This window comes from Sphaerodactylus townsendi, linkage group LG05 (genome assembly GCF_021028975.2).
Source record: "Sphaerodactylus townsendi isolate TG3544 linkage group LG05, MPM_Stown_v2.3, whole genome shotgun sequence".
Lineage (NCBI taxonomy): Eukaryota > Metazoa > Chordata > Lepidosauria > Squamata > Sphaerodactylidae > Sphaerodactylus > Sphaerodactylus townsendi.
In genome coordinates this window covers 65,066,992-65,085,718 of record NC_059429.1, presented here as the reverse complement: position 1 = coordinate 65,085,718, position 18,727 = coordinate 65,066,992, and the positions used below count along the sequence as shown (strand labels likewise).

Below are 18,727 nucleotides of genomic sequence, written 5' to 3'. Positions count from 1 at the left end.
TCACAGGATGGGGAAATAAATCTCCAAACTCATATTTCAGTGACTTTCTTACGAAAGCTGATATAATCCTTCTACAGGAAACCTGGTCTATTCAAGCCATCCACATGAAGGGTTATGAATCCTACTGCCTACCAGCATCCAAAATATGTAGGGCTGGTCGCCCTTCCGGTGGTCTCTGCACACTGGTATCTACCGCACTTAGTGCCAGTGCACTCCGGTCCCTCCCCCAAGTAGCCCAGGCCATTACGATCCACTGGGAGACCAACCCACTGATTTTTGTCAATGTCTACATTCCTCCTGGTTTGCTAAAGAATCCCCTAGACAACATATGGGATAAACTATCCATTTTCCTTGAAGGTCTTGAGTCTGATTATCCCTCAAGTGAAATCCTACTGTTCGGAGATTTCAACGCCAGAGTGGGCACTGACCTACTAACTCTTCTAGCACACGAGGGGCTTGACGATGCCTACACCACCTCCCTCCTACTTCCCGCTGCTCGCAAGTCAAAGGACTCTTGCAAAGAATTCTCTGGGTTATCAAGAGAAAGCTTGGGAAATCCATATTCAGGGGCAAAAGAATGGAATATGTGTTTGTTTCAGGGGTGGAACGAGGGGAAACTGCACCCAGGGAACGTGCGTGCCCTGCACCCCTGCTGCAGTGCCATCCGCCCCGCCCTGCCCTGGAATGCCCCCGCCATGTCCCACCACATCCCCGCTGCAGCGCGAGCCCAGGGTGTCGTGCCCCCCGCCCTGTTGGTGCTATGCCACTGGTTTGTTTCAAACTTTATACATTGGATTTTCCATCAAGCCCCCATGCTTTGCTTGTGTTATTCAATTTAAAATTAGAGGCAGTCTGTTATTATTCTTTATGGGGCACAGGCTATGATAGCTTCTTTGTCTTTACAGATTATCACTGTTGGAGCCACCAATGCCCAGGACCAGCCTGCTTCCATGGGAACATTGGGAACAAACTTCGGCCGTTGTGTAGATGTATTTGCACCAGGAGATGATATAATTGGTGCCTCCAGTGACTGCAATACCTGCTTCACATCACAGAGTGGAACATCCCAAGCAGCTGCACATGTAGCAGGTAATATTTTATAAAACAATGTTAAAGAGTTCAGCTGTTTATATATTTTCCTGAAAAAAGTTTCTAGTGGGATGTGCCTCATTGAATAATATTTTTCCTTCTCAACAGAATTAACCCCTCAAATTTATAAAAATCAGATGTTGTCTGAACAGTTAACTAAACTCTCTCACATAAAAGAACCAATAATTTCAGAATGTACTCCATTTCAGATTTGTCAGCACTTCTGCATTTTCACACATCACTTGTAGTTCTTTTGAACAAGATGTCTACCATGTGGAGGCTACTGGATGTTGGTAATTCTCTTTGGTAAGAGATATTTTTGCATTACAAGTAGAATGCACTGAGGCAAAGCTCAGTAGAGCTTACCCAGAAATGCATGTGTGTCCCGGCAACAAAGAAAACGTGGAGCCAATTCGTAGTTTCTAACTAATAAAAACAGTCTTTATTAGTGTATTCTGGATAGAAAAGTGTAGCGATAGGTTCTCTATTCTAATTTATCTAGCTGGATGGTGAGAGATGCTGTCTGCATCTCCCTGCACACATGGTGTGAAATGGAAGGTGTGTGCAGGAATGATGGAGAGAGGAGGAGAAGCAGGAAGGACGGAAGCTCCCTGAGAGTAGCAATCTACACATCAAAAAAATAGAGCAGTACAGAAACTTGATCCTCCTTGATCTGAGATTGCAAATGCCTTAGCAGACCAGGTGCTCAGGAGCAGCAGCAGTAGCAGGCCATTGCTTTCACATCCTGCACGTGAGCTCCCAAAGGCACCTGGTGGGCCACTGCGAGTAGCAGAGTGCTGGACTAGATGGACTCTGGTCTGATCCAGCAGGCTCTTTCTTATGTTCTAAAGGTGCCCAGTGTCTTAATCCCCTCTAGCTGTCTAACTCACTGATAAGTCCTCCTCTGTTATTGAGGCAGGAAATAGCATAAAGTCCTTCACTTCCAACCGCGATGGATTTGCTTCACATGGGGAGCTGTTTAGAGGATCCGGTTGTGTGAAAACCTTCCATTATGTGGATTGACCTCTGAGGAGAATGGTTTTTGATCCCATAGCTACAACCCAATATGATGAGTATGGGATTTTATAGTCTACCTCTGCTATCTTCAAAATACTTTAGTGTATGCCCCCCCATTTACTCAGTGCAGTTTGCTTCATTTGTGGAACTTTTGCCTCCAGTGATGTGAATGGGGCATCTCTTGGGTGAGTAAAGCCCCCATACCTCTGCATGCATTTCAGAGTTCACGTCTGTGTATGTAAAGTGCCATCAAGTCACAGCTGACTTATGGCAACCCAGTAAAATCTCCTGGCAAGGGGCTGATTGAGGTCGTTTGCCATTGCCTGCATAGTGACCCTGCTATTCCTTGGTGGTCTCCCATCTGAGTACTAGCTAGGACCAACTCTGCTTAGTTTCTAAAATCTGATGTCTGAAATCAGGCTAGCTTGGGCCATCTAGGTCAGGGCTCAGAGGTCCTATGCCAACAGCACAAGAGTAAAGCGAAGCAGTATCTTTTATAGGGCAACTGAGTTGCCCTGAAAATATTGCTAGTCCAATCTTCTATGATGCTAAGAATTTCAGTGTCCGCAGGTGACAACTTGTTTATTTAGTTACTTGAAATACCCACCTATATCAGTTTGAATAGCCCTGACTAGCCTAATCTTGTCAGTTCTTGGAAGCTAAGCAGGTAAGCCATAGCTAATGTTTGGATGGGAGACCAGAAGAAAATTGTACAATCCTGGGGTTGCCATGAATTGGTTGCAACTTGACAGCACAGTCGTTATCCACCTCTAGCTTGCCTTTCTTCTGAAATGGGATCCAGAGCAGCTTAGAAAAAAAATAAACAGCAGATCATAATAAAACTGCACATCAGAAGAATGACTTCTAACAATAATAGGTAGACCACAAAGCTTAGATAAAAGCTGGACATGGGAACCACACTGTACACTCACAACTTGTTTGCTCCGAAAAGCCTTCTTAGCTCCATTTTTCAGAGTTTCCTGAAGTCCATGGGTACCTTTCTAACAAATTCAGGAACCAATTCCATACTAGAGGCTATCACAAAAAAAGCCTGTGATCAGAGTGAGACGTCAGCTCCCTACATGATGGAATGGTCAAGACCAGGGGTAGGGAACCTGCGGCTCTCCAGATGTTCAGGAACTACAATTCCCATCAGCCCCTACCAGCATGGCCAATTGGCCATGCTGACAGAGGCTGATGGGAATTGTAGTTCCTGAACATCTGGAGAGCCGCAGGTTCCCTACCCCTGGTCAAGACAAATCTGCATAGAAGTGCTGCATCATTCATGTAAGAAGAAACAAGCCTTCGAGAAAGAGCGGCACCGAATTAGCAGGGCCAGCCATTGCTGCCTGGGAAGGGTACTGTAAAGAGGCCCCGCTGTGCCTGTCCTTAGAAGGGCAGAAGGCAGACGGCGGCCATGCTCATTATGGGCAATTGCATCATGATGCCAACATGGTGTCATGACATCAGAGAGAGGGGCAGTCGGGAGCCTTTATAAGGCTTTGACCCGGCGCTTGGCCCCTCCTCTGGAACAGAGTGGCAGCAGGTTTCCCACCCACCTCTCCCTTTTGGACAATGTTAATGCATGTGTTTGCTGTCATAGCCAAGCTGGTGGTTGTTGCATGGGAATTGATCTGATGGTGAGGGGAGCAGTGGAGCTAACCCTCTTTGGCAGAACCTCCTTAAGAGGTTTGGGGTGGAGCAAGCCATGGGTCAGGATGCCCAGATGTGGGCTACTGTGGCTTGCGCCCTTAACGGTAAGATGGTTCTTCAAAAAGTGGTCTGTCTCCCAGGTGAGTTCCACTATCGCTGCGCTGTGCAAAAGGGAACTCCAGAAAGGGGCACTTCGCCCATGTATGCCCCTCCATTTAGTCTCCATGTATGCCCCTCCATTTAGCCTCCATTTACTCAGTCCGCAGTTACTGCGCAAGTTATTGGTTTCCTCCAACAGGTGGGTTGAAGGAAGGTTTCACTGGGGGACAGCACTCAGGCTGTCCAGTGTTCAGATCAGATCACATCCTGCGCCCCATGCTTCTTTTCATCATTTGTCAATAAAACTGTTTGGCTACGGCCAAAATTTAACCCCACAGATAAGAGTGTTGTGTCATTTATTTTGGTTGGGAACTCTGAGCAGTGCCAGTCCTGCCCTCAGGTGGCAATGTGGGTCCCAGGCTGTAAAGCGCTTTAAAGGTAATAATCAGCATCTTGATTTAAACATGTAGACTAACAGGCAACTAGTGTAAAGTGTTCAGTATGGGAGTATTGTGCACAAAATGGCTTCAAGGACAAAATCACCTTCAGGACATCCCCATGTAGTGTGTGGTATAATAATCTAGGATTAAGGCCACTGTGGCATGGAATGGAATGTTAGGTTGGCTAGAGCCCCAAAGGAAAAAATAGTCAGAATTGTAATAGTTTGTTACCTTAAAATAATTTATTTGAATCTGTTGACTAATAATTTTTTGTAATTAGAATTATTTAGTACATAAAGTATATATTTTTATTTTTAAATCTTTTCAAAACACTTGACTAGTCAATGAACCAAATCTGTTTTACCAAATGGACAGAACACTTATTCTGCTTGTTGAAGCAGCAGAACAAGCTGAGTAGCCATGCACTGGGAGACACAATCCAACCAAGTTGAATGATTTCAGCCCAGTAGATTTCCGTAGAAGACCTATCAGTATGTACTCTTCTGTTCCATCCTAAGCAAAGTTTTATTGTTCTAAGAGTATTGACTTCACTTGCCTTGAACAATATAATGCTGTTGAGGATTATACTGCAAATTTCCCATTGAAACTGGAATTATTTGTGTAAACTAAATTATATGTTTGACTGGATTTCAGTTTTCATCTGAACACGGATGTCTGATGGAGAAACTGCTGACTGAACAACCAGCTGGCCTGCTAGCAGATCAATTTATAAAATAAAATACTTTAATATTGTACATCATGAATCAAGTAGAATGGGTAGATGAGAGAATGAAGAGTGAGGCAGTGCAAGTATATAACAGCAAAGATTAACCAGGAGACTAGCACTTTGGTGCCCATATTCTGCTGAATAATACATTCTGGAATATTTTAGATTGATAACATTACACTGGAATACATTAATTAGAATTAAACCATAATTTTTTTTGTAAAATAAGATTATTGTTATTGTACTATGTAATTTAATTTTAGACTTGCAGCTGCCAATGTACCTATCACTGGCTTAATAAACAACCTGTATGTGCCAACCATCCCTGCTCCCCACTTGATAAAGAAGAAGGGGGTTTGAGCACCTAGGCTTTTGAAGGAATGCGAATAATCAGCTTTTTGGGATGGGAAATAAGAAGCTGGATGCAGGCCTCCCATCCATCACTACTCATCAGACGATCAGCATGAAGGGCTATGAGGTCACAGTTCTGGATGCTATGTTAACATACTGTTGGACTGAGCTCCATACTATTGTAATTTAATAGCACAACACAGTTGTAAGGTTTTTATAAAATGTTGGAGTATAAAGTATAAAAGGTATGCATGTTCTATAAATGATTTGTCCCTGCCAGATAATACAAGATTATGTGTTTTCATAGGTATTGCAGCCATGATCCTGAACACTAACCCTGCCCTATCTGTCTCTGAACTGAGACAGAGGCTGATCCATTTCTCTATCAAAAACCTTATCAATGAGGTCTGGTTTCCTGAAGACCAGAGGCTGATCACGCCCAACAGAGTGGCTGGCATTCCTTCCAAACTTGTAGCAGGTAATGACACTAAATTTACTAGAAGTACATGATTTATGGTTTGAGAGATCTTTTGATAGGCCTCCAGTTGGGTAAGCCCTGATCTGGATGACTCAGGTTAGGCTGATTTTGTAAGATCTTGGAAGCTAAGCACGGCCAGCTCTGGTTAGTACTTGGATGGGAAACCACAAAACAGGCCCAGGGCTGCTATGTAGAAACAGGCAATGGCAAACCACTTCTGAACGTTTCTTGCCTTGAAATCCCTTCAGGGTTGCCCATTAGTCAGCTGTGACAGCGGTTTCCACCATGACAATCAGTTAGGCAAAACGTATTACCCTCCTCCCAAAGAAAGACCTAAGAATGATACCACTGACAGCACACTTTTGTAAGTCAGCTTTCTTGTGGTTCTGAAATTGCTCTCTAGAATGGATCTTTTGAAGGCATGGACAGCATTTCAAGAGGTGCAGGGTGACAACGTTAGTCCCAGAGCATAGAGTACTGCTAGGTATAAATAACAACTATTGGCCACTCTCTTACAGATGAACTGCTTTACTGCCGCTCGGTGTGGTCATCCTTATCTGGTTCCACTCAGGCAGCAACAGCTATCGCTCACTGCAACAGCAATGAAGAATTGTTCAGCTGCTCAAGCTTGTCCAAAAATGGCAAGCGGCAAGGAGAACACATTGAGGTGATGTCCTGTGATGGCATGCTACTTGTTTTTGTTGTTTTCTGTGCAAGTTCGCATTTGAATGGCAGGTACTGACATTTTCAGACATCCTTATCTCACTGCTGTGCCTTCTAAAAAACAGGATTATGGAGGCAGAAAAGAGTGCGTGGCTCATAATAAGTTTGGAGGTCAAGGCATTCATGCTATAGCCCGGTGTTGCATTTGGCCCAAAGTTGGCTGCCAACTTAACACTTACACACAGACTGCAGAGGATACAGCAGGGACAAGTGCCAGCTGCACTGCGGATGGCCACGTTTTGACAGGTATGTGATGACTGCTCAGATGGCAGAAACTGAAAATGGGGTTCCTACTTGTGAGGCATCTTTTACAGATTATTTTCTAGAACTGAATATCACTGCCCTGTTTCAGCAAGGGAAATGTGTTTGTGTTAGGGAACTCCCATGAATGGATCAGTTTGCTGGATCAGGAACTGTGTGCATAATTATGGGCTGTATATATACATTTCCTGCCAGGATATATGTTTTAATGCCCAACCAATAGTTACCACAGGTGGGCTGTATGTCTGTAGCATATGAATCCAGCAAAATACTCTCCATCTGCAGTTCATCATATTGCTGGCAATTTGCCTTCCTTTTAAAGTAGAGATGCATATATAGGCTGCAGCCACACAGCATCGAATGTTGTGCTACAACAGTAATTTACAGCTGGATTTGCCTTCATAGACACACAATGATAATACAATATCCAATGAGTTGTGGCTGCAGAACAGGTTTTTTTAGTGCCCTTCCTTCCCAAACAGGTTAGGGAGCCTCTACAATATATTCTTTTGGTACCAACTAAATCTTTTTTTTAAAAAATAATGTCTTTTACAGCCCAAACCAGAGGGGGGGGGTGGGGGGGGGTGGAGGCTGAAAGGGCATAGGGAGTGGTGGAGGGCTGTGTCAACATGTTTGTCCCCTCTGCCAGTGTGAGGGGTGAAAGTGGAGGGAGGGGTGGGCTAGGGTGTTCCCAGGGATGGAGCCAAAAATAATTAGTTTCTACCAGCATTCCAGCCTAGGAATGCTGCCGTCAGAGTCAGAAGACTTACACTGCACTTTTTGTGAGGCATAGGCCTGTTGTGGCTATGAGTGATTCAGGCAGCAGAAGGGGTTTCGAATGACCCTCCTTTTCATGCTGCCCAAAGCCCGTGGCTGTCCTTGAGTCCTTCTCAGCAGCACTTCCCGACCCCATCTGGATTGCACTTTTGCAGACTCCTGATTTGGCTCCTTTTAATCAATGGCCATTCTTGACTCATATTTTAAAATTTGGAAGAGGGAGTAGATTCTGTGTTTTACATTTTTATTGTTAGCCACTTTGATGGTTTTATATCACAACACTGGATATAAATACTGAAATAAATGCATTTTCCCATCAATGGCCACATTAATTTATCTGCATCTATCTTTGGAATATGATTCACATAGATTGCAATAACTGATCACCTATACTAAAAAATGAGAAAACTTCCTTTTAAACATATATGGTTTCTAAATTCCTTAGTTAGTAAAATTATTGAAGATTATTATTTTTTAACTTGCAGTCCATGTAGGGGGCATATTCCAGATGTAAACAATTTTAGATAAAAGTGGATTTATTTATTATCGTTATAGATATGCCATAATGCTATCTAAATTGGCAGGTTGCAGCTCCTATTCTTTGGATCATGATTTCAGTGAAACTATCAGACCTGTATTAAGGACAGAGAGCAGCCAATGCATAGGGCACGCAGATGTGACCGTGCACGCCTTATGCTGCCATGCACCTAGCCTCGAGTGCAAAGTACAAGAATATTCTCCTGTGGATAACACAACTCAGGTATGTGGGGGTCAGTCCTTTTGGTAAGATTCCCATCCAGTTATGGTAACAATGCCTGGGGGAGGTGGTTTGAAACTCCTAATTGTATGAGCTTCTCATAAGAACATAAGAACAAAAGAACAAGCCAGCTGGATCAGACCAAAGTCCATCTAGTCCAGCTCTCTGCTACTCACAGTGACCCACCAGGTGCCTTTGGGAGCTCACATGTAGGATGTGAACGCAATGGCCCTCTTGTATGGCTAGTTGCTCCCGGATCACCTGGTCTTGGCTACAGGCATTTGGTAATCTCTCAGATCAAGGAGGATCAAGGATTGGTAGCCATAAATCGACTTCTCTCCTCCATAAATCTGTCCAAGCCCCTTTTAAAGCTATCCAGGGTTAGGTGGCCATCACCACCTCCTGTGGCAGCATATTCCAAACACCAATCACATAAGCCAAGTGAAGAAGTAAGTTTCCTTTATTAGTCCTAATTCTTCCCCCCAGCATTTTCATAATGAATGCCCCTGGTTCTAGTGTGTGTGCATTGTGGAGAAAGAGAGAAAAATTTCTCTCTCGTCAACATTTTCTACCCCATGCATAATTTTTTGTAGACTTCCCAATCATATCCCCCCTCAGCCTCCTCTCCAAACTAAAAGAGTCCCAAACGCTGCAGCCTCTCCTCATAGGAAGGTGCTCCAGTCCCTCAATCATCCTTTGTTGCCTCTTCTCTGCACCTCTTCTCTATCCCCTCAATATCCGTTTTGAGATGCAGCGACCAGAACTGGACACAGTCCTCCAAGTGTGGTTGCACCACTGCTTTATATAAGGGCATGACAATCTTGTGCAGGTTTCATATTTATCAATTCTCTTTCCCACTATCCCCAGCATAGTAGCTTTGCCTTTTTACAGCTGCCAGGCATTGAGTTGACATTCCCATGGTACTATCAACAAAGACGCCTAAACCCTTTTCCTGGTATGTGACTGATAGCACTGGACCCCTCAGTAGCTGTGTAGTGTGAAGTTTGGATTTTTTTTGCCCCTAAGTGTGCATCACTTCCCCTACATTTTGCTACATTGAACTGCATTTGCCATTTCTGGGCCCACTCACCTAATTTATCAAGGTCCGCTTTGGGAGCTCTTCTAGACTCCTTTGGTAGGTTCTTACCACCTCCTACATAATTTGGTATCATCTGCAAATCCTGGCCACCACGCTTACCCACCCCCCCCCTTACTTCCAGGTCATTTATGAATAGGCTTTCTGAAGAGCACTGGTCCCAAACGGATCCTTGGGGACACCCACTCCCTACATCTCTCCTTCCATTGTAGAGAACTTCCCCATTTACACCCACTCTTTGTTTCCCTTGTTTCCTCAACCACAGTTTTTAATCCATGGAGGACTTCTTATTCCTCTTTTCATTGCTGAGTTTTCTCAACAGTCTCTGGTGAGGAACTTTGTCAAAAAAGCCTTTTGGAAATCCAAGTAGACAATGTCCACTGGTTCCCCCCCTTATCCACATGTCTGTTTATACCCCTCAAAGAACTCTCTAGTAAGTTTGTAAGACAGGGATTTGTGCTCTCTGCAAAAAGCCATGCTGACTTCTTTTCTCAGCAGGTCTTGCTTTTCTACATGTTTTATAGATTCTTATCTTTAATGATAGATTCTCACTTAATTTACCAGGAACAGATGTCAAACTGACTGGCCTGTAATTTCCCGGGTCCCCCCTAGATCCTTTCTTAAAGATTGGTGTGACATTGGCCATCTTCCAGTCTCTCAGGGACGGAGCCTGGATTTTGTGGGATACAAGTTGTATATTAAAGTGAGAAGATCAGCACTTTTCTACGCTTGAGCTCTTTAAGAACTCTTGGGTGAATGCAATCTGGGCCAGGGGATTTGGTAACATTTAGTTTATCAGTGGCTGCCAGAACTTCTTCCTTGTCTACCACTATCTTCGCTAGTTCCTCGGATTCGCCTCCTAAGAAGCTTGGTTCAGGTGCAGGAATGTTCCTCACCTCTTCTTGGGTGAAGACAGATGCATATTTCTTAAAGATTGGTGTGACATTGGCCATCTTCCAGTCTTCAGGGATGGAGCCTGATTTCAGGGATAAGTTGCATATTAAAGTGAGAAGATCAGCAATTTCATGCTTGAGCTCTTTAAGAACTCTTGGGTGAATGCAATCTGGGCCAGGGGATTTGGTAACATTTAGTTTATCAGTGGCTGCCAGAACTTCTTCCTTGTCTACCACTATCTCGCTAGTTCCTCGGATTCGCCTCCTAAGAAGCTTGGTTCAGGTGCAGGAATGTTCCTCACCTCCTCTTGGGTGAAGACAGATGCAAAGAATTCATTCAGCTTCTCTGCAATCTCCCTGCCATCTTTAGCACGCCCTTTGTTCCTTTGTCATCTAACGGGCCTACCGCTTCCCTTGCTGGCTTCCTGCTTTTGATGTAATTTTGAAGAACTGTTTGTTGCTGGTCTTGATGTTCAGAAGCTACAAGTGCCTCCCTCTATAATCCCTTTTTTTTTGCCTCCCCTTTACAGCTAACTTGCTTCTCTTTTGCCACCATTTGTGTTCCCTCTCATATTCTTTCTATCAGCCACAAACTGACTTCCATTTTCTAAAAGACAATGTTCTTTTTTTCTGATAATTTCCTCAACCTCTTGTTAGCCACATGGTGGCTTTTTCTTTTGGACTGGGTGCTGCCTTTTCTAACTCCAAGTGGAACACATTCCCCCAGCTGAGCTTTTATTACTGTGTTTTTTTAAATAACCTCCAAGCATCCTGGACAGTTTTGACTCTCTTTTGGATTTCTCCTTTCAGCTTCCCCAAGGAGCACTATCCCTCATCTTGGAGAAATTTCCCTCTGGAAGGCTTAATGTAACTACATTAGTAGTTGCCACTTGTTCAAGCATGCAGAGATACTGGAATCTGGACAGCATTGTGCTCGTGCAGTTCCCTTACTCGGCTCAACAACACTGGACTTCCTGCACCAGGTCCTTGGGTCCCACATAGAATTAGATCTAGGATCACCTCTCCTCCCCCCTGGTTGGTTCCACAACCATCTGCTCTAAGCCACAGTCATTTAGCATATCCAGGGAATGCTCTCTCCTTACTATGACCTGAACATGCATTTTTCCAGTTTATATGGGGGGATAGTTAAAATCACCCATTACCACTCATACATTTTTTTTGTTTTTGTTGGCCTCTCTAATTTCTTTTTTTTTTTTTCCATCTCAGAATCCTCTTGTGCACTTTGGTCAGGGGACGCATAATATATTCCTAATATTAAACTGTCCTTCACACCTGGTGGCTGATATCCACAGTGATTCTTGTAGGGGAACCAGCTCCCTTGCATTGTCTATTTTAGGTAGATACCTATGCTCTCTTTGATGTAAAGGCAACTCCACCCCCAATGCGCCTCTGTCCTATCAGCTTCCCTATAGAGCCTGTAGCCTGGTATAACAGCATCCCACTGGTTCTCCCTATTCCACCACATGTCCCTGTAATGCCCACTACATATCAAAGTCCCTCCTTCAAAGAAACTCTGTACTCTAGCTCCCCCATTTTAGGGCTCTAATGCTTCTACTATTAGGCATAGAGACACCCACTGTATACCCCTGTCTCTGTGTGCGCTTAACGCTGGGATTTATGTGCTTTAACTCCTCAAAGTCTTTTTGTAAGACACTATCCCTTGTCACATGCATGCATTGTTATGTTCCTCGCTTGTATGTGGTTGGATTTAGAAAAAAAACTCTCCCTCTCTGTCTGCATCCCCATAGATACTGTATTTATCTCGAACCGAGAGTCACTCTCAGCTCCTGGGTCGGCTTTCTCTCCCAGGGATCAGTTTAAAAGCTGTTCTGCCACCTTTTTTAATCGTTGAGCCAGCAGCCTGGTTCCTCTTCTTGGTTAAGATGAAGCCAGAATCCTGACGTTTGTACAGGCCTGCCTTGTCCCAAAAGGTTCCCCAGTTTCCCTGGACAAATCTAGAAACCCTCTGCCTTACACCTCACCTTTTCTCTCATCCAACGCATTGAGACCCTGTATCTCCGCTTGCCTAGCCTTCGCGCCTCATGCATGGAAGCGGGTAGCATTTCTGAGAATGCCACCTTGGGAGGTCCTGGACTTCAACCTGTTTCCCCTAGCAGCCTAGAATTTAGCTTCCAGGAACCTCCCTTCCGGCTACATTTCCCAAGTAGTCGGCTGGTGCCACATATGGGACCACAGACTGGCTACGACTCCACCCCAGCACTGTCTAAAAGCCTATTCTAGACGAGAATTGGCGTGACATCCGCCGAACCTTTTGCACCAGGGCAGGCAAGTCACCAAGTGCTGGTCATCAAGCCTCTACCACAAACCCAACTCTCTACATTTCTAATGATCAGAATCACCCACTACTTTAGGAGCCTCCCCCCACCTCCCCGGAGGGGGTATCCCCTCTCTAGTCGCGTAGAAGGGATAGCTGATCACCAGGGGTTAAGGAAGGGGATCCCATCTAAGGGAAAGCATCTTCCACCACCTCGTAGACTGGCACCCTCCATCCCCAAGACTCTTCATTCTCCATGACATCTGGAAGAGATGTCACCTTAGGAAGTGGGACCCGGCTGTTAGGTCCCTGAAAGCCTCGCCTGTCACCCCTCTCTGCCTCTTTCAGCTTCTCCAGGTCTGCCACCTTGGTTTCCAAAGAGAACGCACACATTCCTTTGGAGTGCCAGGAGCTTTCATCGCAGCGAGGGCACACTCCAACGACTTCTGTCCTAGTGGCAGATAGTCATACATGTGACACTCAGTGCAAAACACTGGAAAGCCCCCATCCCCCCTGCTGGCTTCTCTCTTTCTTGCCTTCTCCTATATCTGGATTTGCTTTTAGATATTTAAATATTAAGCTTTTAGTCAGTGCCCCCCTGGAGCTATCTGCATGTACTATCTGTCAAATATGTCCTTATTAATTTAAAAAACAAAAAAATTAAAAAAATTAAATTAAAATTGCGCGCGCCGTTAGGCCCTCCAAAATGAACACCAGCAGGTCACTCCAAAATGAGCACCAGCAGGTCACTCTGCTCTTCCTGGCCAAGTCTTCTTCTGCTGCTACTCCTCTCTGCTGGTTCCAGAGACTGAACTAAAGCCCCACCTCTCAGGACAAAGAGGAACAAGAGATGAACTCTGTTAACCCCTGTTAAGCCCCACCGTCCAGATTCAGGAGCCTTAGCTCACAGGAGCCTTACAAGGAGAAAAAGAGATAATCCCTGTTAAAATACATTGTTTTAAAAGCTGTGGCTTTGAGAAAAGCCCTCCAAAATGAACACCAGCAGGTCACTCTGCTCTTCCTGGCCAAGTCTTCTTCTGCTGCTACTCCTCTCTGCTGGTTCCAGAGACTGAACTCATCTTTTGCTCAAACTTTCAATCACTTTTGGCCCTAGAGCAAGTCTCTGAGGCCAGCTCCTGAAATTAGCTTTTTGTTGGTGCTGAACTAGAATTAAAACTAAAGGTCAGTATCAGCTTTGTGTAGTATTGCCAGGAACTTTTATTTATTTATTTCTTCCATTTCTATACCGCCCGATCTCCGGAGGGGATCTAGCTTTGGAAGCTAGAGTAGTGTCTCACTCAATCACTTTCTTCTCTGGTCCTAAATTTTCACCTCACTGCAATTTCTTATTGTGTTCATATAGCACCATCAACATGCCAGGGGATTTGCCAAGTTTCATAGGCAAACTCTCTGCCCCAGGCATTTAAACCCTGCACTTGAGATCAATAGATGTGTGGGAGGAAGAATAGGTGCCACAAAAATGACAAAGGATAAGCAAAGAAATGCATGTGAATAAATGCTGCGACAAGTTCAACTTTTGTTGTAATTAGGGACAAAGATCTTGGTAGGTTCACAGAAAAGATGGGTTTGGGGGAAGAATTGGAAGGAAGATAAAAAGATGGTCTTGGCACCCATGGTGGTGGTACCACTGAGTGTAGGGGCAGCAGATGAAATGGTTAGGTATTTAAGGGAGTAGATCTTTGAGATTACCAAATACCATGCACTTGATCAATGTCTTCCCCTTATCTTCTTAGGTGATGGTGACTTGTGATGATGGCTGGACTCTGACAGGATGCAATGCATATTCTCACGGTCCCAATACATTTGGTGCCTATTCCACAGACGACACCTGCATTGTAATGAGAAGTTCACATGGCAAAGGAGCAGTGGCTGTTGGTATCTGCTGTAAGAGACGACACTAGAATAATGAGAACCAGAGTTCCAAGTATAAATTATACTTCTGTGACGTGTAGGGCCTGCTTCAAAGTTAGGACACTAAACTACAGAGAACCACCTCATAATGTCACCCTGGTGAGCTTTTCACCACACCCAATAATGCTGGAAGAAATTAATTTTCACAGGTGGAACTCCCAAGGCAGCTAGAAAGTGACTGTGTCACAAACTTTTATTGAGTACCATATTAACATAAAATGTAGACCCCAAATCCATTATGAAGTGATTGGTCTCAAAACACACACACACTTTAGACCATGAGCTTTTGTCAGTGCTAGTGTTATCTGTTGCACTGATACTAGCGTCTAGATTTTTAAAATGTATGATTTCACGGCAACTGTCACTCTTAATGTCTGTTTGATGTGTCAAAACCAGTAGGATATCAAACTGATAATGTTCATATACCCCTCAACTTCAATATGAACCATCTAAGTTGGCAGGCTGACCAAGGATGGTATGGATAGACTAGGTGAGTTTTGTGCTCAAAATAACAAAAACATATATTTAATTTTTCTGCTTTCAAAAAAATCCAACAACTTTTTATAAAGTATTTCACTGGGAACAGGGATAAAGACTAGAAATAAGATGTGATACTAACAGCAAAGATTTTTGCAAGAAACTGAAGACTGGCTAAAAAGAAGCCATTTTGTATTCAATTAAAGACCAGATCAGTAACATTCAAAATTCTATCCTCAGTACCATGTTCTGTGTTTTTGAAAGTCCATCATAGTTTGGAAATTAGCGTTTTTTAAAAGTTCTTTCCATTTTATGGTCAGTTCCTATGTTCAGCAGCAGCACATTAGGGCAATGCACCTCCAACTCAACCTAGCCTGTCATTTATTTTGTGAATATTAGAATTCACCACCTCACGTACAGGGAATTTGTCAAGGTTGGCCGCACAAACTAAACAATTCAAGAGATGCTGCTGCAGTTCTCAGCTAAAGAAATGACTGAATATTTTAAACATTTATTTGGATGCCAACATTCCTTTAAAGTACCATTAATAACTCAGTCTTCCTGTTACAGCCTGATTGTGTGTGTGCATCAAATGCAGATTTAAATGTCTTCGCTGCTTCCAAAGTGCCTTACAGAGCTCGTTCCAAGGAAGCTCATACCAAAATGCCTTCATTGTAAATTTAAGCCCTTCACTGCAAACTTAAGAATGAGCAATGGCTAAGTTGACGTTGGATGCTGCAATTGTAAGATAAGGTGGTGTGCTTATTCTGAGGAAGAGGAACCTGCTTCTTAGATTTTTGCAGGTGTGGAGACCAAATTCCATGGGCAATTCTTCCTAGAAATTCACACTATTAGAACAAGCAAGTTAAGCCAGGCCAATGTTACATAACTGAATTAACCCAAATAGTTTTCATATGCTATCTTGAGTGGGGCAGGCACTGCCGACATCAATGAAAGCGGACAGAGTTTCCACTGAACAGACAGAAGGAGCTTTTAAAGCCTGTGAAAAGAGTTGTATTGCTGAGCTCCAAGAATCCTACTGCCTGATGTGGGTCTAGTTTAAAATGGAAGGCTGAAAACATCCAAAGTTTTTAAAAGCCCTTCAGAGACTCAGGCGATCAAGTACGATTGATTGACCATTAGCTGCGCTTGTGATACTGCAAAGTAAAAGTTTAGATCAAACAACTTGGTTTGCTGATAGATCAATTACATTTGGTTTAAGATATTTTTAAAAAGGCAGATTAGTGTTGTGCACAAGTTTTCCCTTCCCCTTTACACTTTGGATTTTCCAGTTGCTTTTGTAATCAAATTTGTAGCTGTATGCTTACTACATTTAAATATTCTGACAGCCCAGTTCAGAGAAATGGTGTATGTGTGTATGTGAATCCTTCTCTATAGGTAGTGTGGTCCAGTGCCAGCAGAAATGCCCTTCCTGGGGCACTTACCCTGGTAAAGGGGCAAATCTGTTGGTGCTTGGCTTCTGTAGTGTCCTGGGGTGGCTGGCTGAGGTGCCTGGCCTTCCATCGGTGCTCCTGCGCCACCCCCAGCTGCACTTGTTTGGTGGGGACACAGCGAGGGTGTTCCCAGGGGGTGGAGCCAGCCTTGGTCTGCTTCCACCCCAGGTTTGGTGCCAGTCACACCGTGGTCTGGACCTGCACTTTTGCCACCCTTTGGGGTGATGAAAGTGCGTACAGCTCCATTGGCGGAATCCCGGCAGTGGGAGGGTTTTAAAGTTTCTCCTGTCTTTGCGCCGCTGAGGAATCTCACTGGAAATGGCACGGTGCTGCCTCTGGCACACCAGCCCCACTGTGGCAGCTGTCAAGCTTTCCATTCCCTTCAGGACAACAAGAGGGTCATGAATGACCAACAGTGTGTAATATTCTCTATGTTCTGTGTTTGGGGTTGCACATATGAACCTACCTACTGTAATTCTCAGCTGCGTAGTACAGTTTTCCTAATGTTATGGATTTTATTTTCGTATCTACAAACTGTTTATTCTTTTTATATGGTACATTTTGGAATACCTTAAATAGGGATGTATAATGGTAGCAGTCATTTAAGGCAACTTAACTATACCAAACATTGTGCTTTGTTAAAATTTCTTCAGAATATATTTATTTACAGCCAGGTCTAGTAAGCGCTGGAAAACTGTAGGATAACCAAATACCACATCAGTCTCCAATAAAAAGTCCAGTGTTTCCCAACTCTGGAATTCATTCATATTTATGATTCTCCCATTTCAAAATTATGTATGGCAAAAAAATTGATAATCTTTTTGGAGGAACTGTCCAGTGAAGCGTAAGGGATACAGGTACGTGGAACGTTAATTTTCAACATCTTGCCATTTTGAGCCCACCTCTCCTCTGACAGGTTCATGTAGGTTGCACAACTCTTCCCTCTTCCATTTTCTAAAATCTTCTGTGAAATAGGTTAGGCTGAGAGAATAAATGCTCCTAAATCACTCAGCAAACTCTATGGCTGAGTAGGGAGTCTTCCTACTCCTAGCCATATACACTAAATACTATATCACACTGTCTCTTCAGGAAGGTCACAGTTCAAGAGATCATGCAGGAGGAACAAGCTCTGCCCCATAACTAATGGAAGCAGCATTTGATTTATGGGCATCACTGCAAACAGTGCCCACCTATTTTCCAGCTTACCCCATTCTGTTTTGTATTCTCCCTTCCAGTGCTCAGGAGACCCCACTCAGCTGGAGACAGGGGAGAAGAACAGTTGTGTTTGTGGAATGGAGATGGCTGATGGCAGCCCCAGGCTGTGGGATCTGGAATCAGCTGTGGCAATCTTCTAAAGATGCCTTGTCCCTCAATTGGCCTCATTATGTGTTCAATTTCCATGAGATGAGGATAAATTATCACATATAAGCAGCAGTTTGAATAAGAAAACAGCTATTTGCAATTAAGAGGGCAAATTCTCAGTTTTTTCTAGCTACTTTCTAGTGCACCAAGGTGACAAATTTCTACAATCCTAAATTCTGCTTGATTACAGGGCAATTTAGTGGATAAAACAGTGTAAGAAAACAAAAATACCCTTATCTCTGCACAATCTAACAATCAGACTGGGTTCTGGTGAAAGGAATAAACTTTATTCCACTAACTAGGATTTTCCCATGAAAACTGCCTTTTCTTTTCCAGTACCAAGTGCCTTAAGGAATTCCTTGGACAAATCCACACAATGAGCACCTGCAGTTTTGTACCGAAGCTGCCCCTGCCACTACAGAACATTCTGTTAATATGTATAAAATCCATTTTTCATCCAAAACGACTGGCAGCAATAGTGATCACAACATAGAAACATGTCACAATTTACACAGCAAACTAGATTTGTTGCATTTAAAAAAAATAATCAGCAGGTTCAAATGATATCAGCTGGAAATGAAATAACCGACGAAGTACCTTACTAAAAAAAATATAATAATCAACTTTGTACAAGCAGGAAGAGAAGTAGGAAACAGACCACAATGGTTTTAGCACATATGATGGCAGAACAGGCCATTTTGTGATTTTGCAGGCAATTCAAAATCACATGCAATGCAAATATAGCTGCAACCTGTGGCAAGAAAACCAGCTTTTCCATAGGAAATAATGGAAACTTAGCTTGCATTGGATAAGAGTGATACAACCTTATAATAAGATCTCTGTAT

The 18,727-nt window shown here is 43.6% G+C and overlaps 1 protein-coding gene across 1 annotated transcript in view; it reads left to right on the top strand.

Annotated features, from left to right (window-relative positions):
* The window catches only part of PCSK9 (proprotein convertase subtilisin/kexin type 9), a 38,382-nt gene extending 19,738 nt beyond the window's left edge, over positions 1–18,644 (top strand). Inside the window, exons 7-12 of the mRNA XM_048495841.1 lie at positions 906–1,089; positions 5,684–5,854; positions 6,373–6,521; positions 6,643–6,823; positions 8,200–8,375; positions 14,412–18,644. Coding sequence (XP_048351798.1) covers positions 906–1,089; positions 5,684–5,854; positions 6,373–6,521; positions 6,643–6,823; positions 8,200–8,375; positions 14,412–14,579 — 1,029 coding nt within the window. The 3' untranslated portion in view covers positions 14,580–18,644. The remainder of the gene's footprint in view (positions 1–905; positions 1,090–5,683; positions 5,855–6,372; positions 6,522–6,642; positions 6,824–8,199; positions 8,376–14,411) is intronic.
* The last annotated feature ends 83 nt before the right edge of the window (positions 18,645–18,727 follow it).